General features: G+C 42.1%; 1 protein-coding gene across 1 annotated transcript in view; it reads left to right on the top strand.

Moving 5' to 3' along the window:
* The window catches only part of si:dkey-192p21.6 (uncharacterized protein LOC565246 homolog), a 59,390-nt gene extending 42,923 nt beyond the window's left edge, over nt 1-16,467 (top strand). The window contains exons 14-17 of the mRNA XM_061228671.1: nt 1,497-1,574; nt 11,604-11,674; nt 14,424-14,536; nt 16,259-16,467. Of these exons, the coding sequence (XP_061084655.1) occupies nt 1,497-1,574; nt 11,604-11,674; nt 14,424-14,536; nt 16,259-16,440 (444 nt within the window). The 3' untranslated portion in view covers nt 16,441-16,467. The remainder of the gene's footprint in view (nt 1-1,496; nt 1,575-11,603; nt 11,675-14,423; nt 14,537-16,258) is intronic.
* Nucleotides 16,468-16,573: the final 106 nt, after the last annotated feature.

The following is a 16,573-nucleotide window of genomic DNA, read 5'->3' as shown; positions in this document are numbered from 1 at the left end:
ACAAAGAAATCTTGATTGATGCCACAATGAGCCTTGTGTGCAGTGTTGTAATGGTGATTTGCTAGCCATTTTGCCTCTACAAATTCACTTTGTCACTTTGGCGTCCATGGTCTCACTGATATCATTCTGAATTCGAGCACATGGCTTTGAGTGCGATTAGTAACGAAAACAACCGTTCAGATGCTTATAGATAGGCTATGGTAACGTTCTTCAGACCCTGTTGTCTATTCCGATATTTTTGCAGACTAACAGAGAGTTGCGTGCAAAAATCAAGTCTTGTAAGATTTAGAACTTCATTTAATGAGTGAAACGGATCCTTAATAAAGGGATTTGGAGTCAAGGACGCGCTCTTAAGAGAGCTGGCGACGGAGACGCGTCTCTCTCTCTCCCGCTCTGGAGCTCCGCGCAGTTCCAGCTGGTACCCGCTAATGAAAGAGCTCCGAGCGGAGAGGCGCGGACGGACGTGAGAGAGTCTGCAGCCGGGGCCGACAGCCAGTCGCTCGCTCCGCCTTTCGGTGGCGTCCGCCTAGCTTTCACACAACAGCTCAGTCGCAGGGGATTTGCTGCGCAAACAGGCCGCATTGTTGTATTCCCGGCGGGGAGAAAAAGTACCCGTGCTTCGCTGAGGCCGTCCGTCAGTGAGTCGCACTCTAAGCGCCAGGTGCCCGTCTCTCCGTGTGATCTTAATTTCCTCGGCTGGTTCCTATTAATCGTCACCGAATTAATCAGGGGGATGTGACGACGGGCTGTACACATCTGGGCCAGCGAGCGGGTAAACTCTCCGTGCTTCCAGCGGATTGGAGAGGCAGCGCCACAATAACACAAACAATTTCTTTCCAAGTTCATTAAGGACCCCTTAAGGTGTATGTGTCCTGGCCTTTATATATATATATATATATATATATATATATATATATATATATATATATATATATTATATGTCCTACAAATTCACTACGGGGTTTTAATCCATGGCAAGCGGTTCATTTGTTCTTTTTATTCTGCAAGAACTTAAACATAATCAGACACGACTTGATAATGTTAACTGTTAATTAGAAAATACGTTTGCATAAGAACGTACTAAAGCCACATGTTACCAGCTACAAATATTAGCCTATATTGCTTGCTACTCTAGGTATGAAACTTAAAAGATTATCATTATCATTAAGCCTGTCATTAAAGATTATTGTCTTCTTAATAACTTCTTAGACCTGTGTTTTTACTCGAGAAAAAATGGGCGCAAATAATGCAATTATATAAATTATATAAATTATATATATAAGCATTACACGTTCTTAATGACTAAAAACGTCCATTATAGGCTACTATTTATTTCAAACTGACTGAAGTAGATTTAAAAAAATAAATATTACCTCCATCCTTACAAGGAAAACAGTGCTTTAGTAGTTATATCTTAGAGTGACGTTGATGTTCCTGTGTATTCTTTACAAATATAGTGTAACCATGGTTTAAATCTGAACATGTGATGGTTTCAGGCGGGGAAGATCCTCCTACTTTACCGTAAAAGGAACTCCTGCATTCTGAAACGTTTCCTCATCTGGGCCACCCTGCTGGTAAAATGCGCCTCTTTCAAAACAATGTTTGCGTGTCCATTTTTCACATTCATACATCACATGACATCACTGTTTCACTGTATATGTATCTTTTGAAGTCGATTGTGCCTCCACAGTTGCAAAATTATAAAAATGAATGCTAATTATTATTATAAGAATAGGATTATTGTAATACTGACAATTGAATAATAATAATAATAATAATAATAATAATAATAATACTAAAAATTATTATTATCATTGTATATTTTTTCCTTATTATTATTATTATTATTATTATTATTATTATTATTATTATTATGACTGAAACAAAATTACCAGATTACAGTAAATCTCTTTGCAGAAAAGAGAAAATCCTTGCATTTAGATTTTGTCACACTGAAAGTGCTTTACAGTGATGAGGGGGAAACATGCCTCAACCACCACTGATGTGTAGCAGCCACCTATCCAGTATAGCCACATAAGGAGACCATGGATGAATAATCACAATTCATTTTTGAGGATATTCCAAGCATTATATCCCATTAGTCTGTAACTTCCCTCACTACTGCTCTAACTTTGTAGCAATGTATGAATGCCCTCTGGTCCCAGCAACTTATCAAAGGCTGGTATTCGGAGGTTGTTGGTGTAATTTGGTTAAGAGGTGGGTGGGGACTGCAGGCCAGTGTACGGAAGGGAAGAAGAGAGGGAAGGAGAAAACAAAGACGGTCCTGTAGGCCTTGGTGTGAGACCAGGACCAGACCAGCTCGTTCTTCAGAAGGATCTGAACACAGGCCTTTTGTGGTGAGCAGGACCCATGACTCGGCTCTGAGACAGAGGGCAAGGGGTGCTGTGGAACAGTTTCAAAATTTCCCTTCAAAACACTCCAGTTATTTTTCCTTGGTGTAGAAAATGCGTGTATCGGGTATCAGGAAGTTCCTGTCTCTGGGGAAAAGCTGTGAAAGGAAGGAAGATCCTTCCTGAACTGGTCAAAGGAGCTGGCTCCTCAGACCAATTTGTCCATAAAGTATTTTGTATGCAGTAGATAATAGGAAAGAAAAGATCAGTGATATTTCTATGTAGTTTTATCATTATATTTGCTGGTAAAGACAGAACCACGAGACGTCTGTGGGGCTAGGCAGCTCTCCCATATCCATTAGCGCAGGTGGCCATTAGCTGCTTTATGCCCTGGTCACTGCAGGAATGTGGTGACAGAGCAGAGCTGTCTGCTGGAGGACCTTTGACCATAGATACAGGACTGCTAGATTCCAGTGTTCCATCAGATGTGTGTTCCCAATTCATGTCTTGAATAGATGCACACAAAGGGACTTAAACATAATTGATGTAGATTTCTGCCTTTATTAATCACAACTGCTTCTGTTAAATATTTTTTTTAATCTGGTGCTTAAGATGGCAACTGCTTAATTTATAGCTATTACTGAGCCGTTTTGTTTTGATTTCATAGCTGTGCTCACTCAGAATTCCACTTACACGTTGACATTTTGAAAACATTATGCAAAAGGGTGGCAGTTTCGCAGGCAATTGTGGTTTTCATTCAGACACATTAAATACGTGTCAGCTCACATCTTCCACTTCTTTAGTTGTGAACTGAAAGCTACTGTAGATTACAGCAATGTGCAGCTATTTAAACTATTGTAATGGAGCCACTACTGTATATAACTGCAGAAATGGCTTTGATGGTAGAATCTGAAAAGTCACATGTCTAAAATTGATTAAAATTGATTTAAAGCTCGGCAGATTTCTTTTTTTAAGTAACCATGATAATGATAACTCTCGTGCTTGCTAGCTTTTTTGCAAGAGTCATTCACTGCCCACTTATTACTGGTCTGACCTAAGTAAATGGTAGTTGATGGGCCCTATCAAACCTTGATATGACCAATTTACAGTGAAGGGAACCATTTATTGAATTTTATTTAACCTTTATTTTGCCCGGAAGTCTCTGTGAGATTAGAATCTCTTTTGCAGGGGAGACCTTGGAGGTAATGAACAGGGCAAATTGAATAAGTGCAGTGTGGTACAGTACAGGCCGAATGCAGCAGCAGTGCATTAAATCCTTCCCTCTCTCAGGAACAACATTCACAGGCGTTTCACGTAAACCGCACACGTACAGGAAAACACGAACGCTTTGGTTAGGTCACAAATCGGTCCGCTGATCATACAACTTTGAGGGAGGGGAACGTGTTTAGCTACATGCATGTCATCACACATAGCAGCATGCTAAGTCTGTGCCCTTGGAAATAATGACCGATCTTCAGTATATAAGTATATAAGTATATAAAGTTGCTTTTGAACTCTTTCCCAGAGACAAACACTGACGCAAGCGCACATACCAATATTTGGTTTCTAACAAGGTGAGAGGCATTACTCCCTTTTAGCCATTCTTAGCCTACCCCAGTACCTAGCACTGCACAGGGCTAAATGCTAGCTCTATGGTTCCCCACTACCTAGCACTGCACAGGGCTAAATGCTAGCTCTATGGGTTCCCCAGTACCAAGCACTGCACAGGGCTAAATGCTAGCTCTATGGTTCCCCAGTACCTAGCACTGCACAGGGCTAAATGCTAGCTCTATGGTTCCCCAGTACCTAGCACTGCACAGGGCTAAATGCTAGCTCTATGGTTCCCCAGTACCTAGCACTGCACAGGGCTAAATGCTAGCTCTATGGGTTCCCCAGTACCAAGCACTGCACAGGGCTAAATGCTAGCTCTATGGTTCCCCAGTACCTAGCACTGCACAGGGCTAAATGCTAGCTCTATGGTTCCCCAGTACCTAGCACTGCACAGGGCTAAATGCTAGCTCTATGGTTCCCCAGTACCTAGCACTGCACAAGGCTAAATGCTAGCTCTATGGTTCCCCAGTACCTAGCACTGCACAAGGCTAAATGCTAGCTCTATGGTTCCCCAGTACCTAGCACTGCACAGGGCTAAATGCTAGCTCTATGGTCCCCCAGTACCTAGCACTGCACAGGGCTAAATGCTAGCTCTATGGGTTCCCCAGTACCTAGCACTGCACAGGGCTAAATGCTAGCTCTATGGTTCCCCAGTACCTAGCACTGCACAGGGCTAAATGCTAGCTCTATGGGTTCCCCAGTACCAAGCACTGCACAGGGCTAAATGCTAGCTCTATGGTTCCCCAGTACCTAGCACTGCACAGGGCTAAATGCTAGCTCTATGGTTCCCCAGTACCTAGCACTGCACAGGGCTAAATGCTAGCTCTATGGTTCCCCAGTACCAAGCACTGCACAGGGCTAAATGCTAGCTCTATGGGTTCCCCAGTACCAAGCACTGCACAGGGCTAAATGCTAGCTCTATGGGTTCCCCAGTACCAAGCACTGCACAGGGCTAAATGCTAGCTCTATGGTTCCCCAGTACCTAGCACTGCACTTGGCTCACGGCTCATACGTACCAGCTGGGCCCGTCTCCGTGGGAGAGTGGAGGTAGCTGAGTGCCCACACAGGGTACGCACCTCTGCCCCGATAGGGCCAGTTCAGTGGGCAGGAGGAGATTATTCACCCAGGAGTGAGAAATGTCCCGTTCAAAAACAGTACTGTAGCACAAGACCCAGTGCATTGCAGGACTATGGCCAAAACTGTCATAGAAGCACAAATAACCACAAGCTATAGATATGTGCTCATCCTGAACTGAATATGTCTTTTGCATATATTAGTACATTCTTGGCAACATTGCAGTGGAAATTTCATGTAATATTTGTTTATTTACTTCGAGAGAGCTCTGCATGATGCACAGTAAATGGAGACACGAGGTGCCCCCACAGGTACTTCCATCTCATGATAAAAGGCCACTGTATGTTCCTACATTTTTAAGACAAACGGAGCATTTATTTGAAACATTTTAAACTCCATGGCTACCCAACACCAACTTTTCATTAATGTAATGGAAATAACTGCAGCTTTGTCTTGCTTGTTCGATATAAATTGTGCCAATTTTGTGAAAAATCCCCAGTGTACTGCCCTGTCTGAGGCCTTAAAGCCATCATCGTGTCAGTTTGGGATTTCAAATGTAATATTCTCCACCCTCTGGCCATTCTGTCCATTATATTTTCTGCACATTGAATTATGTTGAATATTCTGCTGGGGCAGGAGGCACGCGGGTGCAGAAATAAATGAGATCTATTACCTCCTGCCTCCCGGCAGTGAGAGATGGAGTCAACTGCCACAGTGTGAAAATGATGCTCCCGCACAACACAGAGTACGGTCACCTCCCAACCCATTCCTATTTAACACAGAGTACGGTCACCTCCCAACTTATTCCTATTTAACACAGAGTACGGTCACCTCCCAACTTATTCCTATTTAACACAGAGTACGGTCACCTCCCAACTTATTCCTATTTAACACAGAGTACGGTCACCTCCCAACTTATTGCTATTTAACACAGAGTACAGTCACCTACCAACCTATTGCTATTTAACACAGAGTACAGTCACCTCCCAACTTATTGCTATTTAACACAGTACAGTCACCTACCAACCTACTGCTATTTAACACAGAGTACAGTCACCTACCAACCTACTGCTATTTAACACAGAGTACAGTCACCTACCAACTTATTGCTATTTAACACAGAGTACACTCACATACTGTACACATTTCATTAAAGCAGTTAATGTTGCAACACTCCCACAGACCATTAAAATACACAAACCATCCATCGCAGCTAAATCTCACAGAACATTATCACACATACACACTCACACTCACAAAAAGGTTTTTTGTTTTTGCGTCCTTTAAAATGTTTATAATCAATTGCAGATCAATGTGGTTTAAGGGTAAATATTACCATGCACGGTATGTCCTGCATGGTGGAAGGTGCATAGCTCAGGGCTGCTATCGATAGGCTTACTGTATGGCAGGGACCTTACGGTAATTACTGCACTTCCTGGGCCTGTCACAGGATCCTGTCAGGTCAGAGTGTAAACGCGTCTGTTTCCCTGTCTCTGTGGGGATCCCGTCAGCTCAGAGTGTAAACGCGTCTGTTTTCCCCGTCACTGTGGGGACAGAGAGCAGGGCAAGTGGGGGCTGGGATGTGTGTGTCCTGACCACACTCTCTGGACCACAGAGGTCAAAGGGGGCAGACCAGCTCATTTGATTTGTGTGTCTGCTATACATTACATTCCCCAAAAACAGCAATGGGATAAGAATGGTACTTCTACTTGGAAGTGAAGTTCAGTTGTATTACGACTGTTAATGTTCTGTAATAATAATAATAATAATAATAATAATAATAATAAATATAGCTGCAAGCAGCGATGAGCGAGCCCAAGGTCCAAGGGTACAGCCACCTTGGTGGCATAGTTTGATGACAATATTTTAATACACTTTGGAAAAACCAGCTTCTTTGGACAAGGTATATTGTGCACTGGAATTGTGCCACACTTCCCCTTTGATCAATGAAGACGTCCTGTTTCCAGTTGGTGGTGTTATGATAATGACCCTATATTGGCATGTGGATGCTCCAGCACTGAGCATAAATGTGACCTCTCAACCACTTCAAACAATACACAGTGAAATAATGTCACACCTCCTGTTTCAGCAGCATTCGACCTAAAACACATGGCAACAGTGTGCAAGATATCAATATTTCTTGTGCAATATACTGTAGTAGCATCATGCTGATTGACTTTGTAATGTATTTGATGAATCCTCTTGGAGGAGAATCAAAAACTATTATATAACTCTCACTTCCTGTTGCTAACTGGTGGCACTATGACAGTGAGCCTTTATTGGTTTATGGATGTGATCCAACCATGTCCAACCATGAACATATGTGTAAAGTTTCAGCCCCATCAGGTATTATAGAATGAAATTAAGACTTCTTGTTTGTGTGGTGTGACAGGTAAATTCTATGCCTCACCATGGCCATGCCATTCAAAATATCAGAAATTATTTCACAATTTAGTGTCAGGACTATCCTGAGATCATGCTGACCACATTTGGTGTGAATTTGATGAACCCCCTAGGAGGAGACGTGTTGTGTGTTCACAGATGCTCTTCTGCATACCACTGTTGTAATGCATGGTTATTTGCGTTACTGTCACCTTCCTGTCAGCTTCGACTAGTCTGGCCATTCTCCTCTGACCTCTCTCATTAACAATGCATTTATACCCGCAGAACTGCTGCTCACTGGATATTTTTAGTTTTTTTGCACCATTCTCTGAAAACTAGAGATTGTTGTGCGTGAAAATCCCAGGAGATCAGTAGTTTCTGAGATACTCAAACCACTATATCTGGCACCAACAATTACTCCATGTTCAAAGTCTCTTAGATCACATTTATTCCCCATTCTGACATTTGGTCTATAAAACAGCTGAATCTCTTGCATGTTTTTATGCATTTAGTTGCTGCCACATGATTTTCTGCTTAAATATTTGCATTAACAAGACAGTGTAATAAAGTGATTACTGAGGTGTGAAAAAATGCTGTGAAGAATGCTTTCAAAAATAGAAATCAATTAAATATCAATTAACAAAATGAAAAGTGTGAGTGAACAACAGAAAAATCTAAATCAAATCAATATTTGGTGTGACCACCCTTTGCCTTGAAACCAGCATCAATTATTCTTGGTACACTTTTGTAGGCATATAGTCAGGTGTGTGATTAACCAGTTATACCAAACAGGAGCTAATGATCATCAATTTTAATATACAGGTTGAAACACAATCATTAACTGAAACAGAAACAGCTGTGTAGGAGGGTTAATACTGGGTGAGGAACAGCCAAAATCTGCTTCCAAGGTGAGGTTGCTGAAGACAGTTTAATGTCAGAAGTCATACACCATGGCAAGACTGAGCACAGCAACAAGACACAAGGTAGTTATACTGCATCAGCAAGGTCTCTCCCAGGCAGGAATTTCAAGGCAGTCAAGAGTTTCCAGATGTGCGGTCCAAGCTGTGTTGAAGAAGCACAAAGAAACGGGCAACGCTGAGGCCCGTAGACGCAGTGGTCGGCCAAGGAAACTTGAAAGATGAGACACATCATGATTACTTCCATTTGCAGAATTGGCAGAAACCAGTGTGACCCCAGGTACACCCATCTACTGTGCGGAGAAGTGGTTAGAAGTGGTCTTCATGGGAGAATAGTGGCCAAAAAGCCATACATCCGACATAGGCCAAGCGACTCTACTATGCACGAAAACACAGGAACTGTGGTGCAGAAAAATGGCAGCAGGTTCTCTGGACTGATGAGTCAAAATGTGAAATATTTGGCTGTAGCAGAAGGCAGTTTGTTCCTGAAGGGCTGACAGTGGTACAAGAATGAGTGTCTGCAGGCAACAGTGAAGCATGGTGGAGGTTCCTTGCAAGTTTTGGGGCTGCATTTCTGCAAATGGAGTTGGGGATTTGGTCTCCTCAATGCTGAGAAGCACAGGCAGATATCCATTATGCAATACCATCAGGGAGGCATCTGATTGGCCCCAAATCTATTCTGCAGCAGGACAATGACCCCAAACATACAGCCAATGTCATTAAGAACTATCTTCAGTCTAAAGAAGGAGTCCTGGAAGTGACGGTATGGCCCCCACAGAGCCCTGATCTCAACATCATTGAGTCTGTCTGGGATTACATGAAGCGACAGAAGCATTTGAGGCTGCCTAAATCCACAGAAGAACTGTGACTAGTTCTCCAAGATGTTTGGAACAACCTACCTGCCGAGTTCCTTCAAAAACTGTGTGCAAGTATACCTAGAAGAATTGATGCTGTTTTGAAGGCAAAGGGTGGTCACACCAAATATTGATTTGATTTAGATTTTTCTTCTGTTCATTCACTTCTTCTGTTCATGCATTTTGTTAATTGATAAAAATAAACTAGTAACATTTCTGTTTTTGAAAGCATTCTTATTTTACCGCATTTTTTCACACCTGCCTAAAACTTTTGCACAGTACTGTGTGTATATATATGTATATATGTTTATATAGGGAACACAGGGTCCATTGCTCAAGTTTTTAGCCCCGATCAGAAACAACACCCCCACACACGTCCTCTTTCACCTCAGATTTCAACGGACCAGTTTTGTGTCAATTCAGAAACTCAGAAAACATCGACCTCGTGTCACAACAGACCCCGATCTCCCCTATATACGTCTCATTTATTTACTTGAGTGCGTCACTTTCTGGTCGAGTTGATGGTGAACTGATGCGGTCGACCTGTGAAACTGGGTGTGGAATTGAATCCGGGTCGTGGAGCGGTGCATTCAGGTCATGCTGCTGTGTAAGGAGAACAAGCCTCCATCTTCCCCAAGCTACAGAGCGCCACGTCCCAACAAACAGGGCGTGGAATTAATTAACAGTCAACGATCGGGGGGTCGGGGGGCGAGAGATTGGAATTGAGCGATTGCCCCAAATACCAGCCAGGCTCCGCATGCAGGCAGAAGGGCCCGGGGCCCCGTCCTGCCCCGGCCCCTCCGTTTCCAGCCCATTGATTCTGTCATCTACACGAGTGACGGATATTCCAGTAACGAGTGCATGGGCGGCCATGGCAGCCGAGCGCAGCAGGGTCACTCTTGTCAAATCCAAAGGGAAGTCAAAGGCCTGCTGAGAATTATCAGGTTCTAACTGACTTTTTTTTTTTACAAAAATGTGTTAATGTCATTTACAATATCTTAAAACCACTCAGAACGCAGATAGAACCTTATAATTTTAAGGTCGCAAAATAATGGTATTTAGTCCATATGGTGTAATACAGACCATTATTCATTTTTTGGACCATCAAGCGAGTCTTTACTTTTCTTTCTTTTTTCAGAAAATATGTTCGTGGTGTTTTGTGCTAGCATAGTCGGTTTGGTTAGCGACATTTCTCACTGACACTACTGTACATTTTTATAATTATTATCTTTGGCCAGTTTTTGTGTGTATTCAGTTTTTGTGTGTATTAGTATGATAAAAACACAAATGAAGGATGTTCAGATTTCAATGTTTCATACAGTTACTTCATCACATTTTATGTTTATTATATATAGGTTTTCACACCTTTAACAGACAAAGCACCTAAAACTCTTATTGGTTGGGTGGGTTGTCAGTACTATGCAGTATACAATATACAGTATACAATAAATATATACAATATATTTGCTTTACTGTGCAGATTGACTTATGGATAGTGTTCAGAACATGGAAATGCATGTTCATTTACATTTACATTTTTACATTTTAGTCATTTGGCAGACGCTTTTAATCCAAAGCGACTTACAAGTGCATAGGTTCTACCACAAGTCAAAGCATCACATCCAGAACTAGAAAAATACACCTGGACTGCTGTTCTAAACATATAGTCGTCATCATAAGTGCAATTATTATTATTATTATTATTTTTTTTTTTTGGGGGGGGGGGGGGGGGGTTAGACAGGGATAGGGGTATCAGAAGGGGGGGGCGGGGTAAATCAGTCATGTAAACAGAGGACAGTTCCAAGAACATATTGTTCAGTTTGTGACAGTGTTTTAGTTTGTTTTGTTTGGTCTTATTAACAGGACATTGTGTAGTGGTTTAGTGTGTGATAATCTCATTGACATGCATAGCTTTAATGTGTGATGGTTTTATTCACAACAGTGTGTTGTAGTTTAGTGTGTGATGGTTTTATTAGTGTGTAGCTCTCCTGTCAGTTACGTATGTAGACAGAATGAATGGGGGTTGTAATGCATGAGCAAATGCTCAAAAGCCCAGAACATTGTACACATTCCACAGCCCCCATCCCTACCCCCCGAGAAGTCACAAATAAAATAAGATCACAAATGATCCACTTACACCTTTCATAAAGATGTCATTTTCCCCAAACTAAAATGAGCTAGTCTGAATAGAATACCTGCCCCTCCCCCCTAACCAACCCCACCTCGGTCAGAAAGACTTGGACTTCTAGCATGAAGCATGTATATATCCATAGACTTGCACACAGAAGCATTACTGAAGAACCGCAGTGACCCCAGGCTGAGACGACCCTGGTCTGGTGTGTCAGCCCACGTCCAGGGCCTCCTCGCTCCCCGCTCCGACATCGACTCAGAGTCCGTTTGATTTCTGTCCGCAGGGAGCTGTCACGGCCGCCCTCACTAAGTGCACGCGAGACGGAGGATTTATACCTGTCAATAAAAACCTCTGGTAAGTGCTTCCTGCTCCCCTAAATCCAGCCACTTCTTCTGCGAGGAGAGGATGAGCTTCCAGCAGCACAAATCACGGCCCGCTAAAACACGCGTTTACTTACCTCTGCCGACAGATACCAGGGTAAATAACTGCCGGGGTTGCCTTCCCAGACAACATCGCTCTGTTTTACTGCCGGCTGCCGATGTTTCCGTGCCTCTCCCTGGCCCTAAGCAGGAAGGCCACCCTGGGTTGTAGTGAGGTCTCTGGAAATTTGTTCCGGTCTAACTGACGCCGTGTTAGAGTCGAAGCAAACATGTTACAGAGATGCGCCCCAAACACTAATCTGTCATCTGAGTGTTACACACTTTCATCTGAGTGCTACACACTGTCCTCTGAACATTACACACTGTCTCCTGAACATTACACACTGTCATCTGAACATTACACACTGTCTCCTGAGTGTTACACACTGTCATCTGAACATTACACACTGTCTCCTGAGTGTTACACACTGTCACCTGAACATTACACACTGTCATCTGAACATTACACACTGTCTCCTGAGTGTTACACACTGTCATCTGAACATTACACTGTCATCTGAACATTACACACTGTCATCCATGGCAGCTTCACAGAGGAGCTTTAAGGTGCTCAACCTTTATGCCCTATCTTTGGAAAAGTATAAACAAGACATGTGGATACAACAATGAAAGCAGCCTTAAGTCTGGAAGCCAAGCCTGAAATGTCCCCATTAACTAAATGTCCTCGCAAGCATGGCATTTTTACTTGTCTTCTTACCTTGTTTTCTCTCTCGCCATACTGGTGACTGCTGAGTGTCTTTCAGTCTTTGTGTATAGATATACAAGAATATTTGCTTTGTGTGTGTGTGTGTGTGTGTGTGTGTGTGTGTACTGTATTTGAATAATTGGAATGATGTAATTAGCAAGATACGTTTTCCAACTGAAGGCTGTTTGTTCCTCTCTAATGGGATGTTTGAGTAGCGCTGAAACTCTAAATCCCAAAATGCATTCCCCATCTCTCGTATTACCTGGCACCTTGTGACGGGCAGCTCCTTGTTGGCGTGTGATTGAGCCCTCTGGGACCAATCCCTGTCCTTGTTTTCAAACGTAATTAACTCCCGAGCCAAGAGCTCCCAGCTGCCAAGTGCCACTCTCCGTGTCTCTGTCCTTTAGACAGAATAAAAGAAGCTTAGCCTCCATTGTAGCCAGAGCTCTTGGACAAAGTCGCTCTGCATTGAATGATAATAAATCAGACGTGGTTGTGCCTGGTACACGCCAGGGTCTCGCTCACGATCACCGATGCTTAAGCTATTACTCTTGGCACTGGCCTCTTACGTACATCAGGCCACATATCCCTCCAAAAAATAACTTTGTGTTTCAACTTAAAAAGGTTAGTGTCCTTGGCTGCCTTCAAGTTTTAAGTTCAGTGAACTTGAGCGGGACTTGGGAGGGTGTCCTTAAAATCTAGTTAGTGTATGCAATTTGTCTTCTCACTTTCACCCAAAAACAGAGTTTTTATTTTCTTTTTTACAGTGAATGTTTTTGTGGTCTGTGAAAACATGTCTAGATTTGGTCTGAAACTACATTTGGTTGTAAGCTGAAAGTTTTCTAGCCGACTAGCACATAGCCAGGCTATATCCAGGTAAAACCTGAGCCATATTGGGGTAACCTAGTTACCTTTTAACCTACTAACCTTTTTCAAAACGCCTCTCGACTTAGATTTCCACATCTCTAGATTCCAACCTTTTCTCTCTGCCATAATGCGATATCATTACTTGTTGAAAATGTATGTAAATCAAACCACAGTGCTCTTTTAAAATTGATGTCGGTCTTATACATATTTGTGAAATACATAACTATCGCATATTATGAATTATTCGGTCCATCAAAGACATTGACGCTACAGTCGTGTGTATAAGGTACTATATCTAAAAATATAGTAAATATTATCATATGATAGAAGTGATCTGGTCCAGTGTTCTCTCAATGCCGATAATCATTACGTGTTTATTTTTCATTACGGGATGCTTCTGTCTATAATTCTAACAGGGTGAACTAGAGGACAGTGCTTTCTTGCTACAAACACGATTTCCAGACCTTGATTGCAACTAAATATTGCTAATATGCACAGGAAGAAGCACAAGAGCTGTAGAATTAGCACTCATTAGCACTAATTATTCTTATGACATTGGCAGCTGTTACTGTTTGGGGTGTACAGACACAAGTAGAAATGCCTTCTTGTTTTAGTATTACTTATTACCTTAATAAGTAACCATCATCATCCTCCCAAAACAATGTTAACACTTTATATTTGCTATTTGTTCCAAAAAAAATTTTTTTTTAAGATATTTTTTAGGCCTTTTTCAGCTTTATTGGACAGTATATAGTATAGAGAGACAGGAAGAATGGGGGTGAGAGAGCGGGGAAGACATGCGACAAATTGTCAGACGGTCGGATTCGAACCGCCGATGTCGCGGCTCACAATGAGCATGCGGTCAGTGCTCTGCAGGCTGCGCCACCGAGACACCCTTGTGTTCCTAAATAGGCCACTCTTATTTATTCACTTAACAAACACCATACAGTGTTTCTGGGCAGATAAGCTAGAGATTGCTAAGGGATACCAAGGCTGTACCATCAACTGTACCTGTAGCCTTCCCAGTGCCTGAGTGTGAGGTCCATCAGAACTTCCTGTGACAATCCCTGGTGAGTACTTCCCGTTAATCTGTTCTGTTTCCGGTGTAAAGGTCTCTGTCTTATGTCACCTGCATGGGCTCCACCTCCTTCCTTCTTCTGGCTCTCATGTACGTCTTGATCGACATCCAGGGCTGGTGGGCGGGCCAGCCCTTCATCTATCCAGGTGAGCCAAGATGGAGGCCACTGAATCAGTCAAGGGTCATTTCAATGGGAATTACAGATGAGTTAATTGTTGTATTTAAGTCTTTAGTTCCCTGCAATTATATAAAACATGGCAACCTGTATTTAGGAGGAAAAATCACTTTGTTGCACTATTTTGGACATTTATTTATTTGTTTAGTTATTTGCTTATTTATTGTAATAAATAACTGTTTCTATATTAATATTTCTATATTATTTACTCATTTATTTATTTTGTATTCTTTAAGATGACTAGGCAATTTTGATTTGAGGTGAGAGGTGTACAGTATATCAGACATTAAGAGGCATATATTACACTGAGATTGCATTGTTATGACAGGAAAGGTTTAGTGAAATATTTCTGTGAAATGTATTAACACTCAGATTGTTTTACGCTAATTTCACGACTGTTTATTCCCCGACATCTCCTTCAGCGCTAAAAGCGAGAGTGAATACTTTCACACGAAGCGATTAACGCGAGAGTAACGAGTCTCCGGCGGAAACGGAGACCGCTAAGCGGGCGCAGGAAGCCGTGCCGTAAATCACGAAGCTTTTTACGCTGCTCACAACGGGAAACAGCGCTGTCAAACCGCACACTTACGCAGGGTGCCAGTGAGAGTGTGCATTACATACATGTGTGTGTTCTGCATTAGGCCTGTTTTCTTGTGCGGAAATGTGATTAAAGTAATGGACTTTGAGGGAATCGGCTTCAGACAAAACCTTGAGTTTACCTCTGAAGACCCACAATGGCTGGAGATTATGGGCTTGGTTTAGGTTGGGATGATTTCTTGTGGATTACTAATTTTATCTATTTAATCTGACATAACTTCATTGAAGTGAACAACAGGAAAAGCAACAATGCTTCAAAGTCTGTCCGACTTCAATGTTTGACATACCTTATGCTACAAATGTATTAATGGTTGTTTTCGGTATTTTTTTCAACATAAGGTTTCAGATTTTCTATGAAATTATCTTGTAAATATTGAAACAATTTATGACACTTATGAATTACATTTTGACTAAAACTTCATACATAGTTACAAAAGTGGTCACTAAATTCATTCAAAGTATGTATCGGTAATATTTAAAAGACAATTATTAAGCAATACAAAATCTGAATGTGTTTGCAACATTTGACCTTTGTTATTCTTATGGCTGTCTGGTGTACTATTTTTATTACACAATATCATTTGGCTTTTAAATATTACATTTTACACTTTTAGAATGGCACTGTTCTCCCATTATCTACTCTTTAATAAATAAATTCTGCAATCAGCCACTAATGCCTGCAGGAATTAACCAATAGTTCTGAATTCTGCTTTTAATGTCTGTAGGGATGAATTTCATAATTCTGTGTTTAGGGATAAACTCCTTAAAAAAAAACCATTTTTTAAATGCCTGTAGAGCTGATTAACTCCTTCCTTTGCTCCTCTCTTCATGTCTGTGGGGATGACCTCCATCTCTCTGTGCTCATCTCTTCATGTCTGCAGGGATGAACTCCATCTCTCTGTGCTCGTCTCTTCATGTCTGCAGGGGTGAACTCCATCTCTCTGTGCTTGTCTCTTCATGTCTGTGGGGATGAACTCCATCTCTCTGTGCTCATCTCTTCATGTCTGCAGGGATGAACTCCATCTCTCTGTGCTCGCCTCCTCATGTCTGCAGGGGTTAACTCCATCTCTCTGTGCTCCTCTCTTCATGTCTGCAGGGATGAACTCCATCTTCGTGTACGTGGGCCACTCTCTCCTGGGGGCCTACTTCCCCTTCAGCTGGGAGATGAGGTTCACAGGGGAGCACTGGGAGGCCCTCTTCCAGAGCTTGTGGGGCACGTCTCTGTGGGTCTGCATCGCCTACCTGCTGTACAGGAAGAGCTTCTTCCTCAAGATCTAGCCTGGAGTGTGAAGTCGCCGTCTCCAATAGTGCACAAAATATTAAACAAACAAATAAACTGTATCACGTATACTTTCAGACTGTCATAAGTGTTTTAGGATTATCTGACGTTATGACTGCTATTTGAGAATCT

This window comes from Conger conger, chromosome 18 (genome assembly GCF_963514075.1).
Source record: "Conger conger chromosome 18, fConCon1.1, whole genome shotgun sequence".
Taxonomy (NCBI): Eukaryota; Metazoa; Chordata; class Actinopteri; order Anguilliformes; family Congridae; genus Conger; species Conger conger.
Note: the sequence above shows the minus strand (reverse complement) of the source record. Positions and strands in the feature narration are given on the sequence as shown.